The following is an 18589-nucleotide window of genomic DNA, read 5'->3' as shown; positions in this document are numbered from 1 at the left end:
GATAGGATGAGGTCATGCTGGATTAGGGTGAAGCCTAAATCCAATATGACTGATGGTTTTATAATAAGAGAACACACTGACACACACAAGGAAGGCCATGGAAGCAAAATATATAGTTTGTCAAATGGAGATGAGTTCAGGAAGAGGTCCTACAGAGTGAGGTGGAGTATGAGTTTTTAAGCCTGATTAAAAACTAATCAGGACACTTGGTGGATTTTCCCCCAAACACTGAACTTGGTATTGTACTACTTTCATTCTCGTAAAAAATGGTACAACGTGTAGAAGTGCATATGGAGAGAGCAGAGCCTCCTTCTGTTGTATCAGTTTCTGCTCTAAAACCAGGAAAAACATCAGCTGTAAAGCTAATAGGGAGGGAAAAGAACAATACATAAGCAAAATCATCAAGGCTGAAGGGGAGAACTCAGGATTACGTGACTAACACTCACTCGTCAGTGATTTCTACATGAATCTAGCCATTTACCATTCAACAAATGTCTGAGCCATGTAAGAACCCTCAACAAAACAGAAGTGATTCTGCTATAGAAAACCACTTCTTAAAAGAAAAAGAAGCCAACAAAGGTGGTTTACTGGAAAACTTCTCCCTCTATGGCCCAGGCTGGAGTGCAGTGGTGTGATCTCAGCTCACTGCAGCTTCCTCCTCCCGGGTTCAAGTGATTCTCTTGTTTCAGCCTCCCAAGTAGCTGGGACTACAGGCAGGACCACCATGCTTGGGTAATATTTTTGTATTTTTAGTAGAGACAGGGTTTTGCCATGATGGCCAGGCTGGTCTCGAACTCCTGACCTCAGTTGATCCATCTGCCTGAGCCTCCCAAAGTGCTGGGATTACGGGCATGAGCCACTACCCCTGACCTAGGAAAACTTTTATCATCCTAAAACCTTCTTATATCATCACTCAAGCAAAAGAGAGCTCTAGAACTACCTGAGAGAACAACCTGCAATGAAGGAGATCATGTATCTATGCTGCCCAATGCAGTTGCCACCAGCTTTATAAAATAACTGAGCACTTAAAATGTGCCCAAGGAGACTGAAGAAATACATTTTTAATTTGATTTAATGTTGATTAAATTTAAACAACCACAACTGGTTAGCAGCTACTCCACTGCATAGCATGGCTCTAGAGTCACAGAAAGCTGCCAGTGGAAAAAGTCTTGAGATATTCCTCATGAGTCTGAGATGAGACTGGTTCCTCAAGTTAAAAACAGATTAGAAAACAAATCACCAAAGCAATTATGAACAAGAAATAACAAAATTAGCAATATCATACCTCCTGACTTCAAAATATATTACAAAGCTACACAAATCAAAACAGTATGGTCCTGGTATGAAAACAGCCATATGGCCAATGAAACTAATCAATAAAACAGAAATAAACCCATACATACATGGTTGACAAGGGTGCCAAGAATATATGATTGGGGAAAGATATTTCTTCAACAAATGGTACCGGGAAAACTGGTTATCCATATGCAAAAGAATAAAATTGGACCTCTATCTCAAACCATGCACAAAAATCAAGTCAAAATGGATTAAAGACTTAAGCATAAGACCTGAAACCATAAAATTCCTAAAAGAAAACATAAGACAAAATCTTGACATTGGCCTTGGCAGTAATTTCTTGAATATGACACCAAAAGTTCAGGCAAAAAAGAAAAAGCAATAAAAACTAAATGGGATCACGCTAAACTAAAAAGCTTCTGCATAGCAAAGGATTTGATCAGCAAAATGAAAAGGCAACTATAAAGCAGGAGAAAACATTTGCAAATCTTATATCTGATAAAGGACTGATATCCAACACATATAAGTAAATCCTTCAATTCAGTAGCCAAAAAGCTAATAACCTGATTTTAAAATGGGCAAAATACTTGAATAGACATTTCTCCAAAGAAGACATACAAATGGCCAGTAAGTATATGAAAAGATGCTCAACATTACTAATCATCAGAGAACTACAAATCAAAACCACAAAGAGATTTCATGTCTTTGCCACCATTAAGATGTTAGGATGGCTATTATCAAAAAACAAAAGATAACAAGTGTTGGATGCCAAGAAAATGAATCCCTTGTATATGGTTCATTGGAATGTAAATTGGGGCAACCATTATAGAAACAGCATGGAAGTTCCTCAAAAATATTAAAAATAGAACTATCATGATCCAGCATATGGTACCAACCTACAGTATAGAACTACCATATGATCCCATTTCCAGATAAGGGATTTGAAATTGGGATCCTGAAAAGACATCTGCATTCCCATGGACATTGCAACATTATTCACTCAGATATATCTTTCCTCAATTGTATATTTTGCCTCAACTGGAAAACAGGGAAGCAGCCTAATGTCCATTGATGGATGAATGGATAAAGAAAAATGGGGTATATATACATTGTATGTATATATACACAGTGGATTATTACTCGGCCTTAACAATGAAAGAAATCCTACCATTTCTGACAAGAGATGAACCTAGAGGACACTATGCTATTTGAAATAAGCCAGACACAGAAGGATAAATACTACATGATGATCCCACTTAAGTGAGGAATCTTAAAATAGTCAAACTCATAGAATTAGAGAGTGGAATGGTGGTTTCCTGGAGAAGGAGGAAATGGGGAGGTATTGCACCAAGGGTGTAAAGTTTCACTAATGCAAGATGAATAAGTCCTAGAGCCTGCTACACAGTAATACATGCTGTATAGTAAGCCTACTACACAGCATGGCTTCTGTAGTTAACAATAGTATATTCTATACTTAAAAATTTGCTAAGAGGACAGATCCTATGTTAAATGCCCTTATAACAAAATAATAATAACAATAATAATGATGGCAGAAGGGAACTTTTGAAGATGATGGATAGGTTTATGACATTAATTATGATGATGGTTGTATAGATGTATACTTATTTCCAAACTTATTGTTTACATTAAATATGTATAGGTTTTTGTTCACCAATACTTCAATAAGGTAGTTTAAAAAAAAAAAAGGTTAGGGAACCTTCATTGGAATATAACACTATTACATAAAGTATTTCTAGTACAGATTCCACAATCCACAGTGTTCTTACCAGTGGTCAGTAATACCATCTCTATTTTCTGACCAAGGGAACTGAGGCCCAGCAAGAAGATAATTTGACTTGCCCAGAGCCTTGCGGTTTTTAAGGGGCAGAGTCAGAGGTCTGACACCAAAGCTCTTCTCTTCCCACCAAGGCAGGCCATCTATAGCACCTTTTACTCTTAAGGTGTCTACCATTTCCACCCTCTCTGAACAGACCTAAAACAAAAAAGTGTCTGTGTGTGTGTGTTTGTGTGAATGTGTAGACTCTGAGGAACAGGTAAGTCTAGGAATCCCTTGAGTATTAAGAGTGAACCTTGTATGTTTAGCCAGCCAGTATCAGGTCAGTACCCTTTAGCCAGCCAGCCTCATTTTCCATTTGGTTCAGCAAAGTGGAATGTCAAGAATAGTTATAGGACTAACAGGATGTACTTGTTGAATAACTTATTAGGTAGAAGTAGCAGGTCAAATAACCTTCCCCCTCAGATACACTGAGCAACATTTCTACGTTACAGCTCTCCTGGTCCTCAGAGAGCTCCTATTACCCAGTGGTGGAGACACTCAGAAACCCTAAGACCTCAAGTCTTTGTGTTGAAAGAAGCTAGAAGAGAGGAAAATAGGAAAAATAAGGAAAGAAGTACCTCATTAACAGCATGGAGATTTGAAAGTACAGGCTTTGGAAAGTGACTATGCTAACTCTCTGGAGTTCCTGGGCCATTCAGCTTCTCTTTTAACTACCTGTCTGCCCCCAACAGTGGTGGGGGAGTCAACTGAGGGGCTGGCCAGGCAATAGAGCTAGCAAATGCTGAAATCCACATGAAGCTATGGTGGAGAATGTGACTCTCCCAAAAGGAAACCATAATTGGTAGTGGAACGCAAGTTGTGGAAGCACTGATGCCTGCCTTCTATATGATGCTATTGCGATTTCTGCAGTATTGAGGAAGGTTTCTAAAGGAATGAGTTTTGCATCTTTTAAAAAATAGTGTCCCTAAACCTGAATATGTATGTACTTGATGAGGTGAACAGAGCAATTCTCGGTTTGCCTCTTTAACCACTGGAAGGTTAACAAAGGCTTTCATCATTGGTCCTGTAAGCCTACCCTGAAAGGAACCTTCTGGAAAAAGTCCCCTCCCCTTAAAAAAGGGCTTATAGAATCTTGAGGTTTTGAGGTTGATGTGATTCCACACCCAAATAATTCTAAAAATAGTTCATCCTATTGAAATTCTTGGTGTCCTGGAAAGCTTTCTGGTATGCTTTGGAAAACCTGACTGGTCAGCCAAGCGCAGATGTGAGTCTATGCAGACGTCTCCTCTAACTTCTCAAGCGCGGGGAACCTCCTCTAGCCTCTCAAGCCCCAGGATCTGAGGACCAATTTTTACCACAGTCTCACACAACAAAATTATTGGGAACCTAATAACAGAAACAAGCTAGTGAATGTTTTGACTGTGACAAAAAGAAAATGGTTTAACAACTTTTAATAAATGCATTATTTCTTCTCATTGCCTCAGGGTTACGCCAAAATTAATGTTTTGTGGTATCTTTAATTTCAAACTATCTGCTTAAATGTGTCCTTGGACAATACTCACTAGTAAGTTCTGACTTCACCCCCTTTCTGGTAGCAGTCTGATGTTCGTTTGCAGAGTTTTGCTTCCATCAATGTTACTTTAAATAAAAAATAAATAAAAACTAGAAGCCACAGTTGTGCAAGTGTCAGTCGTCGAGGTTGTGTGCAGGAGTCAGTCTTTGCAGCCCATCGTTCTCGGAAGTTTCCCGCTGGAGGAAAGCTCCACTTTATGAATTACTGAAACATGTTCCCTGGGAATGCCCAGCCCCGCGGCTTCCCTGCTGAGTTCATAGAGCGCCCAGGGCTGGGTCCCAGGAACGGGAAGCCGTGCTAAAAGCGCCTACACCGCCATCCACTGGCCCCGAGCGGGTAGCACCAGGAGTTGGGCACCCGCCACTGGAGCTGGGGAACTGAGTCCCAGTAAGATCCGACAAGACACCACCTCCCTTCCGCCCGCGCAGCTCGCCCTCTCTGCCTGCAGCGAGCGTCACCGGTTGGTCCCCGTTTCGGAGAAGCTGGGACCCTCGCGGTAGCAAGCGGATTCCGGGGCCCTGATGACACTGAAGGAGAAGGGCAGTCGCAAATTAAACCCGCTTCTTAGGGACTCAGGCCAGTGGGGACTGTCCGTGGTACTCTTCCCTTTCTCCTCCTGAACGAGGCAACGCTGTCCCGTTCCGTGACTGAATCGGAGCCAGCCAAATCCTACAGTGCAGAGCCTGCGCCCCCCGGCGGCCAGCGCTCCTGTGCCTAGGCAGGTACACGCCAGAGAAAGTTTATGCGCAGGGACCTACGAGTTCCCAGCACTCTGCAAGAGGGCCAGTTCTGGGGTACCAGCACTTAGGAAGGGCGAGTGATCCCCAGGCACCAACTGGGGGCCGGAGTACCGAGCGCAAGCCGGGACTGTGGAGGGACCAAGACCCAGACGCGCGCAGCTGGGGAAGGGGGCTTACGTCTGGGCCAGGCAAGGCTGCTGCGCAGTCTTTCCAGCCACCGGGCGCCCGCGATGCCGGCGCGGAGAGGAAGCCATAGATCCCGGAGTGGCCGGCTCCGACAGCTCCATCTGCAGCCTCCGCTGCCGACAGTGCGCAGCCAAGTCCACTAGATGCGTGGAGGGCACCGTGCAGAGGAGGGTCTCTGCCGGAAAGGTGGCATCGCCCCCGGCGTGGAGACCGGGGTCTCTGGATCGAGCCTACTCGAACTTTGAAGGAAACCCTGCCCATGACCCTGGGAGGGTCTTGGACGCCGGGCGACCCGGGTGGAGGTCGGGACCAGGGCTGTGCCCCTGGGAACTAGATGCAGGGCGCTGAGCGCGGGACTGTCAGAGCCGGAGCTCACCGACGGCAGGGGAAGGAGGTGGCATTTGGCGGAGGAGAGGACGGGGGCGGGAGGGGCTGACCCTGAATTTACCGGGACTAAGAAGAGGCCATCAGACCTGGCTTGGGCAGGACAGCGAATCTTGGATCTTACCGGCTTTGGGGACCCGGCTGTGCGGTAGCGCTCTTCCGGAGCGAGGGCAGGGGACTGTTTCATGGAGAACAAGTCTTGCTTATTCCTCTGTCCACTCTTATCCTGGTCGCTTTTCTCTGCTCTACGAGTCCCCCGGGGAGGCGCTACGGATGCCTTTCTCCAAGCTCAGGAGAGAGAGAGACACACTGAACTTCAAGGGCCGGGGGCCCCATATTTTGTCTGCTCTACAGATCCCACCCGCAGACCACACCCTCCCTTCACTCCCGTCTCTGGGTCCCACCCATAATAACCCTTAATGACAGATCCTCCATGTCCTCACCTCTTTGCGTTCAAAGAAGTTAATTCTTCAGGGGCATATGGAAAGCCAGTTTCTGCTGGTCTCCTCCAAAATCTTACACTCCACGAGGGCAGCAGAAAAGGACAGGACTGATTCATTTAAGTTGTGGAAGAGTGGGAGCAAAAGAGTTACTTTTCTCCAAATTTTCCATATCACATCCTAGAACATTTTCTTTTAACCAGAATGTAGCCAATAAAAAAATCAAAATTAACTGCAGGCACTAGCAATTAAAGACCAAGTTTATCTCAAAAAAGGTTTAATTTTTAAAGGGTGAGCGTTATTTGCATCAGGCATATGGAAACTTGCCTTCTGTTAGGTATGCTGAAGAGACTGCTTTTGCCAGACTGCCGGAGTCTTTGCTGGGGCTGCAGAGACAAGGGAGAACTCCACCTTAACTGTTTCCAATAACCTAGTTCCTGATTTCCTGCAGAGAACACCTACAGGCTGAACCTAAAAGGCAAACAAATTCTTGCCTTTCTGTCATTCAGAAGCAGCTACCTTTTCTAAGGCAGCATCAAGGAAGGCACTGGAGATACTCGCCCTGGTAATGATTACTTTACCAAGTCCAACGCAATTATCAAATGTGGCAAAGAAAGACACTTCATTGAGTTTTTTCTTAGAAATGATTTTTCATCCAATTTCAATCAAGATCTTAATGGAAATTTCAAAAATTACTCATGAGGTTATTGAATAAATCCATCCCCATTATTTAAAGAAAGCCATGTATAAGACAACAAAATATGTGCACTTATTCTTGAATATTATTGTGAGAAAAAACACTATGCATTTGTAAAATGGGGGAATCAGTATTTTGTTTCTGAAATGAGATCAAATATAGAAAATATTGCATATATATAGTACAATAACTGAAACACTGATTCCATGTTACTCTAACATCAGATTCGTAAACCAGTATCTGACAAATTTATCATAATTCACAGTAATTCAGCTGTGTGTGGCAGGTGTGATACTAAGCACTTTACATGTATTCTTTTAGTTCCACCAACTACTGTGAGGAAGATGCTATTATTGTCTTTTAGAGATAAGAAAGCAGATCCAGGGAGTTGAAATAACCAGCCTACACAAGCTAGCAAGTAGCTGAGTAGAAGTGCCTTCTGGATTGTATTCTTACTAAGATACTACCTCATCACACACCATCACTGCCAGTCTGGGAATCAAGAACCTAGGAGATTCATCTGACAGCTCCACCGTGAGCAAATCACATAGCCTTTTGGGGGCACAGTTAACTCACAATGTAACGTGAGGGTTGGGTTCAATTGCTGAGGTTTCTGCAGGCATTCTGAAGCCAAGTGCAAGTTTCTATTTCATCTCCTTTCTCTTCCACTTTCTGCCCTCTGGTGGAGGTGCTACAGGGACTATGAAATTCAAGTACTTAAGTCAGTGGATTTGAGATAGACAGGGTGGATCAGTCTCCCTCACTTTCCCACTTTTAGTTCCTCTGACAACTAAATAAACATTTGTTAAACTTCCTTTTAGCAAGAAAACCCAATGAGTTCTAGTTACCAACAGCACCAGAATGAATAGCTGAGGTATTCTTTGCATGAGAGTAATGATATAAAAAACGAGGGAAAAGATCATTTATATTCTTTGTAATAAACTTTTAAAATGTAAAGAATCACAAAACTATTAGAAGTCTCAAAACATATTCAAACTGATTTGAATACGCAGTGTGCTCATAGTAATCTTTAATGACCTATTTGAATTATTCTTTAAAAAATGCTAGCTACATTTGCATTTCAAGTGCCAACCATCATCTAGTTTCTTTAAATAATTTTACAGAAAAGAAACATTTTTAGCCTACTGAAACTTTCTTTATCTAGCACTTCAAGCATACATCCAACTAGAGAATTCAAAAGAAAAACACACAAACCTTGAAGAGATTTATAGAAACATTAAAGGTATTGAATATACCTCAGGAAAGGGTGATTTTACAGAGCAAACTTTGGTCATATATCACATTACAGACCATATTAGTACTTAGTACTACAACTGAAGATAATTTAAGAACAAGAAAGAGATCTTGGAGAAGCAAGTAGCATCCCAAGATGATAACATGCAAGCCGTTGCTACGACAGGCTACACCATGGCTCATCTAGCTATTCATTCAACTTATACTTATTTTGGGTTTGCTGGCTGCCAGATGAACAATCTAGACAGAGCTCCTGCCCTCACCAAGGCGTTCAGCCTTTATGGAGTGTATTAAACAAATACACAAACATGTAAACTATAAAAAAATACTTGCAAATAATGTGAAAATACCTTTGGGGAGTTAGAATGTAATATTTTCAGCTGACATATAAAGATGCAAAGCCTTCCAAAAATAAAAATAAAAACAGCAAGAAACAGGTAAACTGGAAATTTACCTGTTGCAGAGAGGGGAGAGTTTAGTCAAAAGGGGGAAAAGAACATACCCATATTTACCATAATACACTCTAGCCCATTGATATATTCATGTAGATGTTGTTTGCTGTACATAACATTTCTGGGACATCAACCCCCAATTCTAATATGCCATAGTAGTCATTGGGAAGGAGATAATAACTGACCCATAAGAAATGTCAAAGGAATTTTATTTTTAGCCCTCTCACACATCTAGTACAACAGAGGGGTCCTCTACTGCAATTTGCAATTTCACTGCCTCAATATGCCCCTACATTTGGCCAGCATCTTACCTAGTCCTCCCAGGGATGGAGCCCGTCAATGACAGTGACCATATGTGCAAAAAGTAAGATGCCTCACTTCACAACAGATTTTTTTTTTCTGATTTGTGCATCAATTTGGGAAGTCTTAAAGATATGAGGTAGTCACTTATCTATATTATTGCAGCTCAGCTGGTCTATGTACTATGTGCCAGGCACTTCATAAAGTGACATAAAATTTTCTAGGTTTTTAATTCTTGAAACAAATCTAGTTTCCTTTGTCATAAAATGAGAAGTGTAATAGGCTCACCTCATATATTATGAGGATTACATATAGAACATGCTTTAAAATAGTTACAGACACATAATTAACAGTTAAAACTTACTGGGCACTTTGTTAATTCTTATTGTCACCATTTTACAGAAGAAGAAACTGAGGCTCACAAAGTTAAAGAGCTTGCCTAAGATTTCAGAACTAGAAAGTGGTAGAAGCAGAATTGGAGCCTAAGAAATCTGGGACCGCAAACTAATCCTTACCTTCTGCAGCAATTACTAACAGAAGACTGTGATGAAAATGTCCAAGGAGTTTACAGCTTAGAATTACACTCTGAATTTTCATTCACCCAGTAAATATTTACTGAGCACTGTAGTAGGTTAGTATTACCCCACCACTTCCCACCAAACTAATGTCCACCCAGAACCTCAGGATGTCACCTTCCTTCTGTGGAAAGTCTTTACAGATATAATTTGTTACAGTGAAATCATATTGGAATAGGGTCGCCCTAAATCCAAAGAGATGATCCTTCTAGGAGACGGAAAAGGACACACAGAGACACTGAGGAGAAGGCCATGTGAAGATGGATGAAATGATGCGCTATGAAGCGCATCCATGAAGATGGATGAAATGATGGCTGAAATGATGCGCTATGAGCCAGGAAACACCAAGGATTGCCACCCACTGCCGGATGCCAAGAGGCATTTTCTTTGTCTATATACCTGGCACAGTGAACTCAACAGAAGACTCTGTCCTCACTACGCATCTGGTCTGTGTTGGGGGTTCTTCCACATAAGCAAATAAGTGAAGATTAAGCCAGGCTAAGAGAGCAGTAGGAAAGATGGGTCACCCACAGAGCCTCCAAAAAGAACCAATCCTGCTGACACCTTGGTTTGGGACTTTTGGCCACCTAAACTGAGAGAATAAAATTCCATTGTTTTAAGCCAGTTGTGTATGGTATTTGTTATAGCAGCCCTAGGAAACAAACACTAGCATCTACTATGTGGCCAGGCCTGGTTCTCTACTCTAGGGTTATAGTAATAAATGAAACTGCATTCCTGTCCTCATGGAGTTTACATTCCAGGGAAAGAGGTAAATAATAAATAGGCACTTAATATAAGGGCAGGTACTATTTAGTGCTATGAGGAAAAAGTATTGTGAGAAGATGGAGGATGACCAGATGAAAGTGACTAGAGGGGCTTTGGAAATGTTCGGTGATATATTAAGAGTCTACATATATGGAATACAGGGGTGTTAACTCAAATGAATCTGGACTGTGGAGTTTCAAACTGCATATAATCCTTCTCAGCATGACTTAAAATACTAATTGGAAACTTAGCAACAATAGCAGCTCAGTAAGAAATAGACCTGAACTTGCACAACATGCCAAGATTCTAAAATATATGAAAATGGCTTCCCAGGTGGATACACGGTCTTGCTTGTCTCTTAAGTTGCTGGAGATCACAGGGTCTCTCAGTTCCTCCCACACTCCCAAATTCTCACATCTCTTCTAGGAGGTAATAGCCAGTACTTTGCTTCTTCCTCACCCTGTGAAGCTCCTCAACCTCATAAGCTTTGGGTCTTACAGTGGTCTAATCACTGCCACTCAATAAAGAGGGCAACTTCCGCAGAGCCAAGATGAGACAGAGCTATCTCATGTCAACTCTAGCTCTACGGCTTAGACATCTGCTTCAGTTCCCAATGCCCAAGAGACACCTGGATCCTCAGAGGTTTTCTTTGCAGGCTTTCCTTTTCTTCCCTATACCTGGTCACAGCACTTGTAACTTCTGCCGTACCTTTAGTGTTCTTGGTTTAACACCCACTAATCCTTTGTTCTTCTATCAGCATAAAGTATATCCCATTATTTTAATAATCTTGATTATAAAGGGATGGATGATGCCCAAGCACCCCAAAAAGTCACCCTTAGCAGTGAGCTAGGTCCCCCACATGGGTGGCCCTTCTTTCCTACTGCTCTCTTAGCCTGGCTTAATCTTATTTGCTTATGTGGAAGAACCCCCAACACACACCATATGCATAGTCAGGACAGAGTCTTCTATTGAGTTCACTGTGCCAGGTATCTAGACAAAGAAAAAAAAGTATTTCTCAAAGATAAATGGAACACTTTAAATCTCTTCAAATTTTGTCTTAAATAGTATACCTATTTCCAATTAAAGTCTGTTTCTGGTATTACTCATAGACATTTAAAATAACATGAAGAGCCAAAAAGACTTATATGTCATCTCTCTCTAAACAGTAGCACAGAGATTTATCTGTACTTAAAAATGTTAACCTTCACAGCCATGAAGTTCAAGCATCGTAACTTCTTTATAGAAGGCAGATGTTTTCATTGCTTTGCTTCAGTAGAGTTCCTTTGACAATTTTAGCAGCAGTATACTTATCTGAGATTGTTTCCATTTACTTTAGATGTGAATAGTGAAATTAAGTGAAATACAAATGCTAAGTGTTTGTCAAACCCTAAAAGTGTTTAAACAAAAAAATCTCTAAAGATTTCAACATACATATTCCACAAATTTCAAATAGGAAGCTAATACACTTTGTTAATGCCACAAGTAGGAAAACAAGACCATCATATTCACAATCTTAGGCCATTCTTAGTAGCTATCTGGTAACTTTTCCCATTCCTTCTCTAATTGGCTCAGATTGAAGCTAAAAGGACAATATGCACTACTTTATTTCCCTTAGAACAAATCAGTATAAGTATTCAGATAAAACTTAACTTGTCCCTTGACCATTACAGTCTTTTCTCCATATCATAGCCAGCAGTCTTAAAAAAAAAAAAAAAAGTCTCTTCCCTGCTTAAAGCCTTCCAATGCTGTTCATTGCAACTCAAATACAATTGAAATTTCTGACCTTGGTCTATCAAGCATGACATAAACTGGCCTAAACATATCCCCCTCTCAATTTAAATTTCATTAGGCTCCAGCCACACCAGCCCTTCTGCTCCTCAGGTGTGCCAAGTAATTCCCAAACTAGGGACTTTGTACCTGCTGCTTTCTCTCATACATTTCTCACAGATCTTCAAATGGAGGTCATTCAGGTCACAGCTCAAATGTCCCCATCTCAGAAGGATTTTCCCATTCTAAATTAGCCAGTGTCCTAGCACCCCTACTTTCACCACATTCTATACCATTCCTCTTATTTTTTAAATACTACTTACCACACATAAAATCATGTTCATTTTTTATGTCTATTTCCTGCCTGTGTTTGTCTGTGCCTAAGCAACAATACAGGAGGAAAGACTGCCATTGTCTCCGGAACATAGAAAGTTCCTGACATATAGAAAATGTATCTGTGGACTGAATAAGTGAAGAAATAGTTGTATGACTTAAAAAACAAACAACTTCATATATCATTCATTTAGTCTCCTTCCTCTGCTCCTAAATTCTTCTCCACAAATTAGGGAAAAAAACAATTGGCAAGTACAGAAGCCCAACAAACAACAGATATGAAGGCCTCATGCTCACTTAATAGGCCCAGATTCTGACATAGATGATAATGATTATAGATGGTAATGACTTCCCATGTAGACACCTGGTTGTTCCCTTAACACTCAACGTTAGTCAGCACAGGCAATAACTTGAGGGTAGTACATCTGATTTAGGGCTTCTAAAATGCCAACGCTGTCATTCTGTCACAGGAAAGGTTAAAAATTCTAAAATCAAAACACCCATGAAGAAAGGAATCACTGTCCTTTAATTTTGGACACAAGCTAATACTTAAGAGCTAGGTGCAGAGACTCATGTCTGTAATGCCAGCACTTTGGGAGGGTGAGGTGGATGGATCACCTGAGGCTAGGCGTTTGAGACCAGCCTGGCCAATGTGGAGAAACCATATCTCTACTAAAAATACAAAAAAAAAAAAAAATTACCTGGGCTTGGTGGCACATGCCCATAATCCTAGCTACTTGGAAGACTGGGGCACAAGAATAGCTTGAACCTAGACAGCGGAGGTTGCCGTGAACTGAGATCACACCACTGCACTCCAGCCTGGGCAACAGAGCAAGACTCTATCTCAGCAAAATTTAAAAATCCTTCCTACTTCTGTTTAAAACACATTTCTACCACTTTTAGATACTTTTAGGTAACTATCAGTGACTGTCTTCCACATGAAGTAGTAGAATTTTATACATTGATACTAATGCCTAACTTAAAATTATAGGCTCCTGAATATTTTAGATAATAATAAATATTCCAGATTACAAATTTGGTATGAAAAATTTTAATGAAAACATTAATCATATAAATTAAATAGCAAAACATTTGAAATGAAATATAATTCAAACAGATTAGACTTACTGATATTTCTCTATTTGTTTTCATAAGAACTGATTGTTTTCAACTGAAATCTATTTGGGATTGTGGTAAGGAGAAATGAGATTAAAGTACATAAAGCTCATAAGACCTGTTGTCAGTACATATTCTTCATAAATATTCATTTTCCTTTTACTCTTATTTTTAAAAGACACATAGAAGTTTTATGAAACATGCCAACTTCAGTTAAAAGCTTCTTACATAAGAAATAGCCACATGTGAGGAATCTAACCTGGCATCTGTTGAAAATAACTGTATTTTCTGAAGAACACACCACATGACATTTATCAATAAAAATTCCTGACTAATAAACCAATTTCTAAAATCTAGTTATATACCTTCATGTCACAATTTAAGAGGTCTGTTAGAGAATCACTTTTTTAAAAAAGTACAAAGTTAATAAGATCAAGAAAAGTACCCTATGATAAGTAACCAAAACATTAAGAAATATTTCTCTTACTGAACATATGGCTCAGTTTCATCTGAATTATTTTTTAAAAACGTGTTGGTTTGAAATATTAAATGAAAAAACTAAGTTAGTACAAGGAAGCCCAATGAACAAAAACATGTTACTCTGCTTCTAGCTAAGCCTTATGAAATATTTTACAATTTCAGTCATGCTTTCACTTTAAACAGTGTTATACTGCCCTTTCTAGTATACTTTAAGATAAAGTTTAACATTCTGTCCTAACAATAGCTAAAAGAGAATACACAGATGAATGTAAATATATCATGTTCTATAATATATATTTTATAATATTCCAAATTTAACAACTTATCTAAATCCAATCCGAGTTACATTAAAAGATCAAAACTTTTTTTTAATCCACATCATGGGTGATATACCATGCAAACACTACAACCACAGCTCCACACACTGAAAGGAGATAATATTTATGTTTTTGCCATGGTGATAGCTCAACTGCCACTTCATCTCTTTTCCTGTTCTTCTTCCGACGACCCTTCAGTCTGTTTTCAAAAGCTTCTAGTTCAGCCTAAATAAAACAGCATCATTTTAATTAAATTCAATGCATACATTGATTTGAAACTTTCCATTTACATAAAAATCAATTTGGGTAATATTTTAATAGTGATATATATTCAATATATTGATTTGAGTTTTTAAGACACCATTCTCCACTACTGATTGTATTCAACAAATTCAGGGTTTAGGTAAGTAGATAGGAGACTGGGGCATAATAGAAGAAATTATTTCAAACTGTAGAGCTGACTATGACACTACATATTAAAATGTCTGATTAAATCAGGGTGCTCTAACATATAGACCCTGGTTTTATTCATTGACACTATTATACTTCAACCCCGTTATTATAGAACCAGGATTCTATAATCAAGTGCTGTGATGCCTGGTGAGAATAAAGGTATCTATAACTCTAGTTGTTTACAATGCATATAATAAATATCAGTGGCTTTTAAGAAAGAAATTCAAGTGAGTAAAGAGATAACAAGCTGCCAGAAATTGATTCTTCTCTTCCAAATACAATTTTTAATACAATAAAAATTCTTCAAAGGAAAAAACACTTCATGCTTAATCAAAATGACTATTTTAGAAGTAAAAATTTTAAACTAGTACTAAAAAGAAGATAACTGAATTACAATCAATATCAAATGTGGATTTTTATCCTACTGCTAAGAACTTACTTATTAAACTTTTATACATAATGTAATATGATATGCTATAGTGCATAGTTAGACAATAGTTACTAAAATATATATGTATTTAATAATATCCAAATAAAACTATGTAAATGGTTATTTAATAAAAGGAAATGTAAACTTTAGTTCACATATCCATTACTGTGGTCATAAACCACACTTGAAAAAGATCTAATAATAAACTTAGTTTAATACAAAGTGGCATTCTTCAATGAGCCAAAATGTCAGATTATTCCCAAGTGGTTAGTTTCTGACATACTGAAAAATGTCAAAATACCTTAAAAGCAGGCAAACTTGAAGACCACAGATACGGTGAAGCAACTGATGGTTATATGGTGACTCACAGTCACCAAGTATATATTATGTGCTGTATAAAGTCATTCCTCAGTATCAGTGGGAAACTGGTTCTAGGATCCCCCTTGGATCAAAATCTGAGGATGATCAAGTGTCTATGTAAATAGTGGAGGATTTGCAAATAACATACGCACATCTTCCTGTATACTTTAAATCACTCCAGATTTCCTATAATATCTAATAACAACGTAAATGCTATATAAATAAGTGTTACACTGTATTTTTAAATGTGTATTTTTAATTGTTGTATTGTTATTTATACTTTAAAAAAAAATGTTTTTTTTCAATCTGTAGTTGGTTGAATCCACAGATGCAGAATCTGCATATACTGAGGACTGAATACATTCTGCTTAAAGTGTCCATAAACAGGGAATGCAGCTAAGATTTTCATCCATGATGAAATAAAATAAAAAGGTAGCAAAGGGAGTAAGGAGGAAACACACTATTCTTAATAACTAATCTCCTAGGATTCCAGCCAACCTATATTTTGGGGACATCAGGCAAATCAACTTTACAGAACCATAAAATCTCAAAGGCCATTTTGGCCAACCATTATTTGCTACATGAACTGTTTCTAATGTCCTCCTACAACTCATCAAAGTTTGAATTTCCTCATTCATGCGAATCATGCAAGTTTCAATCTCATCATTCATAAAGACAGTACACAACACAATCTGCTTTGTTAAGTATAAAGCATCTCAAGATATAAACTGACAAATCATAATAAAAAGTCATATATCACTATTAGAAAGTCAAGCCACTCTTTAAAGTATATGATCAATAAAGTAAATACTTAAACAGGGAGTATCAGGAATGTGCTTGTTATCTAGGTAACAATATAGAACAGGTAATAATCCTGAATTTAAAGATCTAATAGGAAAATATGAGAATGTATTAACAAAACAAACGTATTGATTAGTAAACTGCTCTTATTTGTTACAGGTGGTTTGCAATTCAGTAAAATAGGACTCAAAATACTTTTAGATGAGTAACGTTATGGTCTCCAGAAGATGGCTTACAATGGTGATGATTCTCTCTCACTCCCCAACCAAATGAGGAATTAAAATTCTTCTGGCTGAATGATGGATGATATTGGCAAGAACGTAAATTGAAAATATAAAATGTATTTGGGAATATGTGAGATCTCCTACCTTCTCAGAGTTTCAGTATACTTAAAGTGAGGTTAGTAGATGGCACATTTTTGTTTTCAAGGAACTATGTTATTTTCAGTTCACAATACAGTAGACTAGCCCTTAGTTTGAACTTGGAATATACCCTGTGTTTGCAAAAAAAAAAAAATCTAACTGATGCTAAGACACATAAATCTGGGTATTTTGTTTGGTTACCTGTTGTCTTCGTTTTTCTTCTTCATAAGCAGCTTTGGCTTCTGCTTCTTTTATCTGTTTATACACATTCAAAGGTAAATTTAAAATTTAGTCATCACATTTTATATAGAATTTCATCATCATCAGGTTCTATTAACCCATCTCAACTTTTAGGAGCTTGAAACCATTTAAAGAAATGTAAATGTTATACTGAGACAAGGTTTATCAAGGCACTATCTAATAGATTGAAAGTGGTGATGGATGGAGTGTTATACCTTATATAAACATTTTAGCTTAACAAGTAAAATAGATGTTACATCATAATTCAAAGAGTTAAACACAGATTTTAAAGTTAAACTGTAAACACAAATTTTACAGTTAAACTATAAACACAAATTTTCAAATCACCTTTTTCCTCTTGAGTTACTGTATTAAGAATCTAAAATTAATTATTAAATACTGCTGTTTCCCTAAACTAAATTTATCTCAAATGTACTATCATGGAAGGGAATCCTTACTTTTAAACAAAATCAAGAGGTCACTGATTGGATTGATGGAGGAAAACAGTAACACTAGCGATAACCCAACCAGCAGAATCCCAAAATCTTCTTTTTGTATTATTTTAACCTAATTTTCAGGAGGCTTACACTAACATTAAAATAAACAACTGTGTCCCAAAGCAAATACACTAATGGGCATAGAAGATGAAAATCCTTGGTATACACTAGGCAATAAAAATCCCAATCTCCCATTCAAACTAGGCCTATAAAACTAGGCTTTTATTATAAAAACAAAAAGATGTGATTTCAAGTTGTTTTTAATAAGCACATAAGTAAATGCACAAAATAAGAAGGGAAAGGCCATTGGCCTTTAAAATGATATTTAACAAGACATTACCTCAGATGCTTTCCGCTTCATTTCCTTGCATGTCGTGTCACATTCTATTGAAACCTGATTTTCACGTACTTTGTTGCACTGCAACTCCTACAAACAATCCAGTTTTCAAATTTTAAATGATCTTTCCCTTAAAGTCCTAACCATCTGCCATAAAAAAGCAAAGTGTATCTAATAGAGCTTAAGGTTATAAGTATTATTTGATGTGACTTAGTATTTAATGATGACATGGTTACAAGCATTAAATATCTGGTTCAAATAGTGATTACTCTTTTATTTTCATTTAATTAAAAAAGTGAATACCATAAAATTTTTAAAAATCCATTTAATAATTACTAAGTACCAGGTGGGCATGGTGATTCATGCCTGTAATCCTAGCACTTTGGGAGGCCGAGGCAGGTGCAACATGAGGTCAGGAGTTCAAGACCAGCCTGACCAACATGGTGAAACTGCATCTCTACTAAAAATATAAAAAATAGACAGTCTTGGTGGCATGTACCTGTAATCCCAGCTACTAAGGAGACTAAGGCAGGAGAATCACTTGAACCCAGGAGGTAGAGGTTGCAGTGAGCCGAGATCATGCCATTGCACTCCAGCCTGGGTGACAAAGCAAGACTCTGTCTCAAAAAATAACAA

At 38.5% G+C, this 18589-nt stretch overlaps 2 protein-coding genes across 7 annotated transcripts in view; both read right to left on the bottom strand.

Annotated features, from left to right (window-relative positions):
* Window positions 1–6288, bottom strand: part of CORIN (corin, serine peptidase) — a 263919-nt gene extending 257631 nt beyond the window's left edge. For 2 of the 3 annotated variants that reach the window (XM_035293752.3, XM_008993384.5), the window contains exon 1: window positions 6102–6288. In XM_035293752.3, the coding sequence (XP_035149643.1) occupies window positions 6102–6164 (63 nt within the window). In that variant the 5' untranslated portion in view covers window positions 6165–6288. Of the gene's footprint in view, window positions 1–4656; window positions 5971–6101 lie in introns of those variants that run through there. The other variant, XM_008993382.5, reaches the window with a different exon arrangement.
* A 7307-nt stretch (window positions 6289–13595) lies between these two features.
* NFXL1 (nuclear transcription factor, X-box binding like 1) overlaps window positions 13596–18589 on the bottom strand; it is a 68044-nt gene continuing 63050 nt past the window's right edge. For all 4 annotated transcript variants that reach the window (XR_013533128.1, XM_035293745.2, XM_035293744.2 and 1 more), the window contains 3 exons: window positions 17957–18043; window positions 17081–17134; window positions 13596–14698 (listed from right to left, as the gene is read on the bottom strand). Coding sequence is in view for 3 of the 4 variants with exons in the window: in XM_035293745.2 (XP_035149636.1) it covers window positions 14525–14698; window positions 17081–17134; window positions 17957–18043 (315 nt within the window). In the remaining variant the exon portion in view is untranslated. The remainder of the gene's footprint in view (window positions 14699–17080; window positions 17135–17956; window positions 18044–18589) is intronic.

This window comes from Callithrix jacchus, chromosome 3 (genome assembly GCF_049354715.1).
Source record: "Callithrix jacchus isolate 240 chromosome 3, calJac240_pri, whole genome shotgun sequence".
In the NCBI taxonomy this organism is placed as follows: domain Eukaryota; kingdom Metazoa; phylum Chordata; class Mammalia; order Primates; family Cebidae; genus Callithrix; species Callithrix jacchus.
The sequence above is the reverse complement of the archived record's forward strand: the minus strand, read 5'-3'. Positions and strand labels throughout refer to the sequence as shown.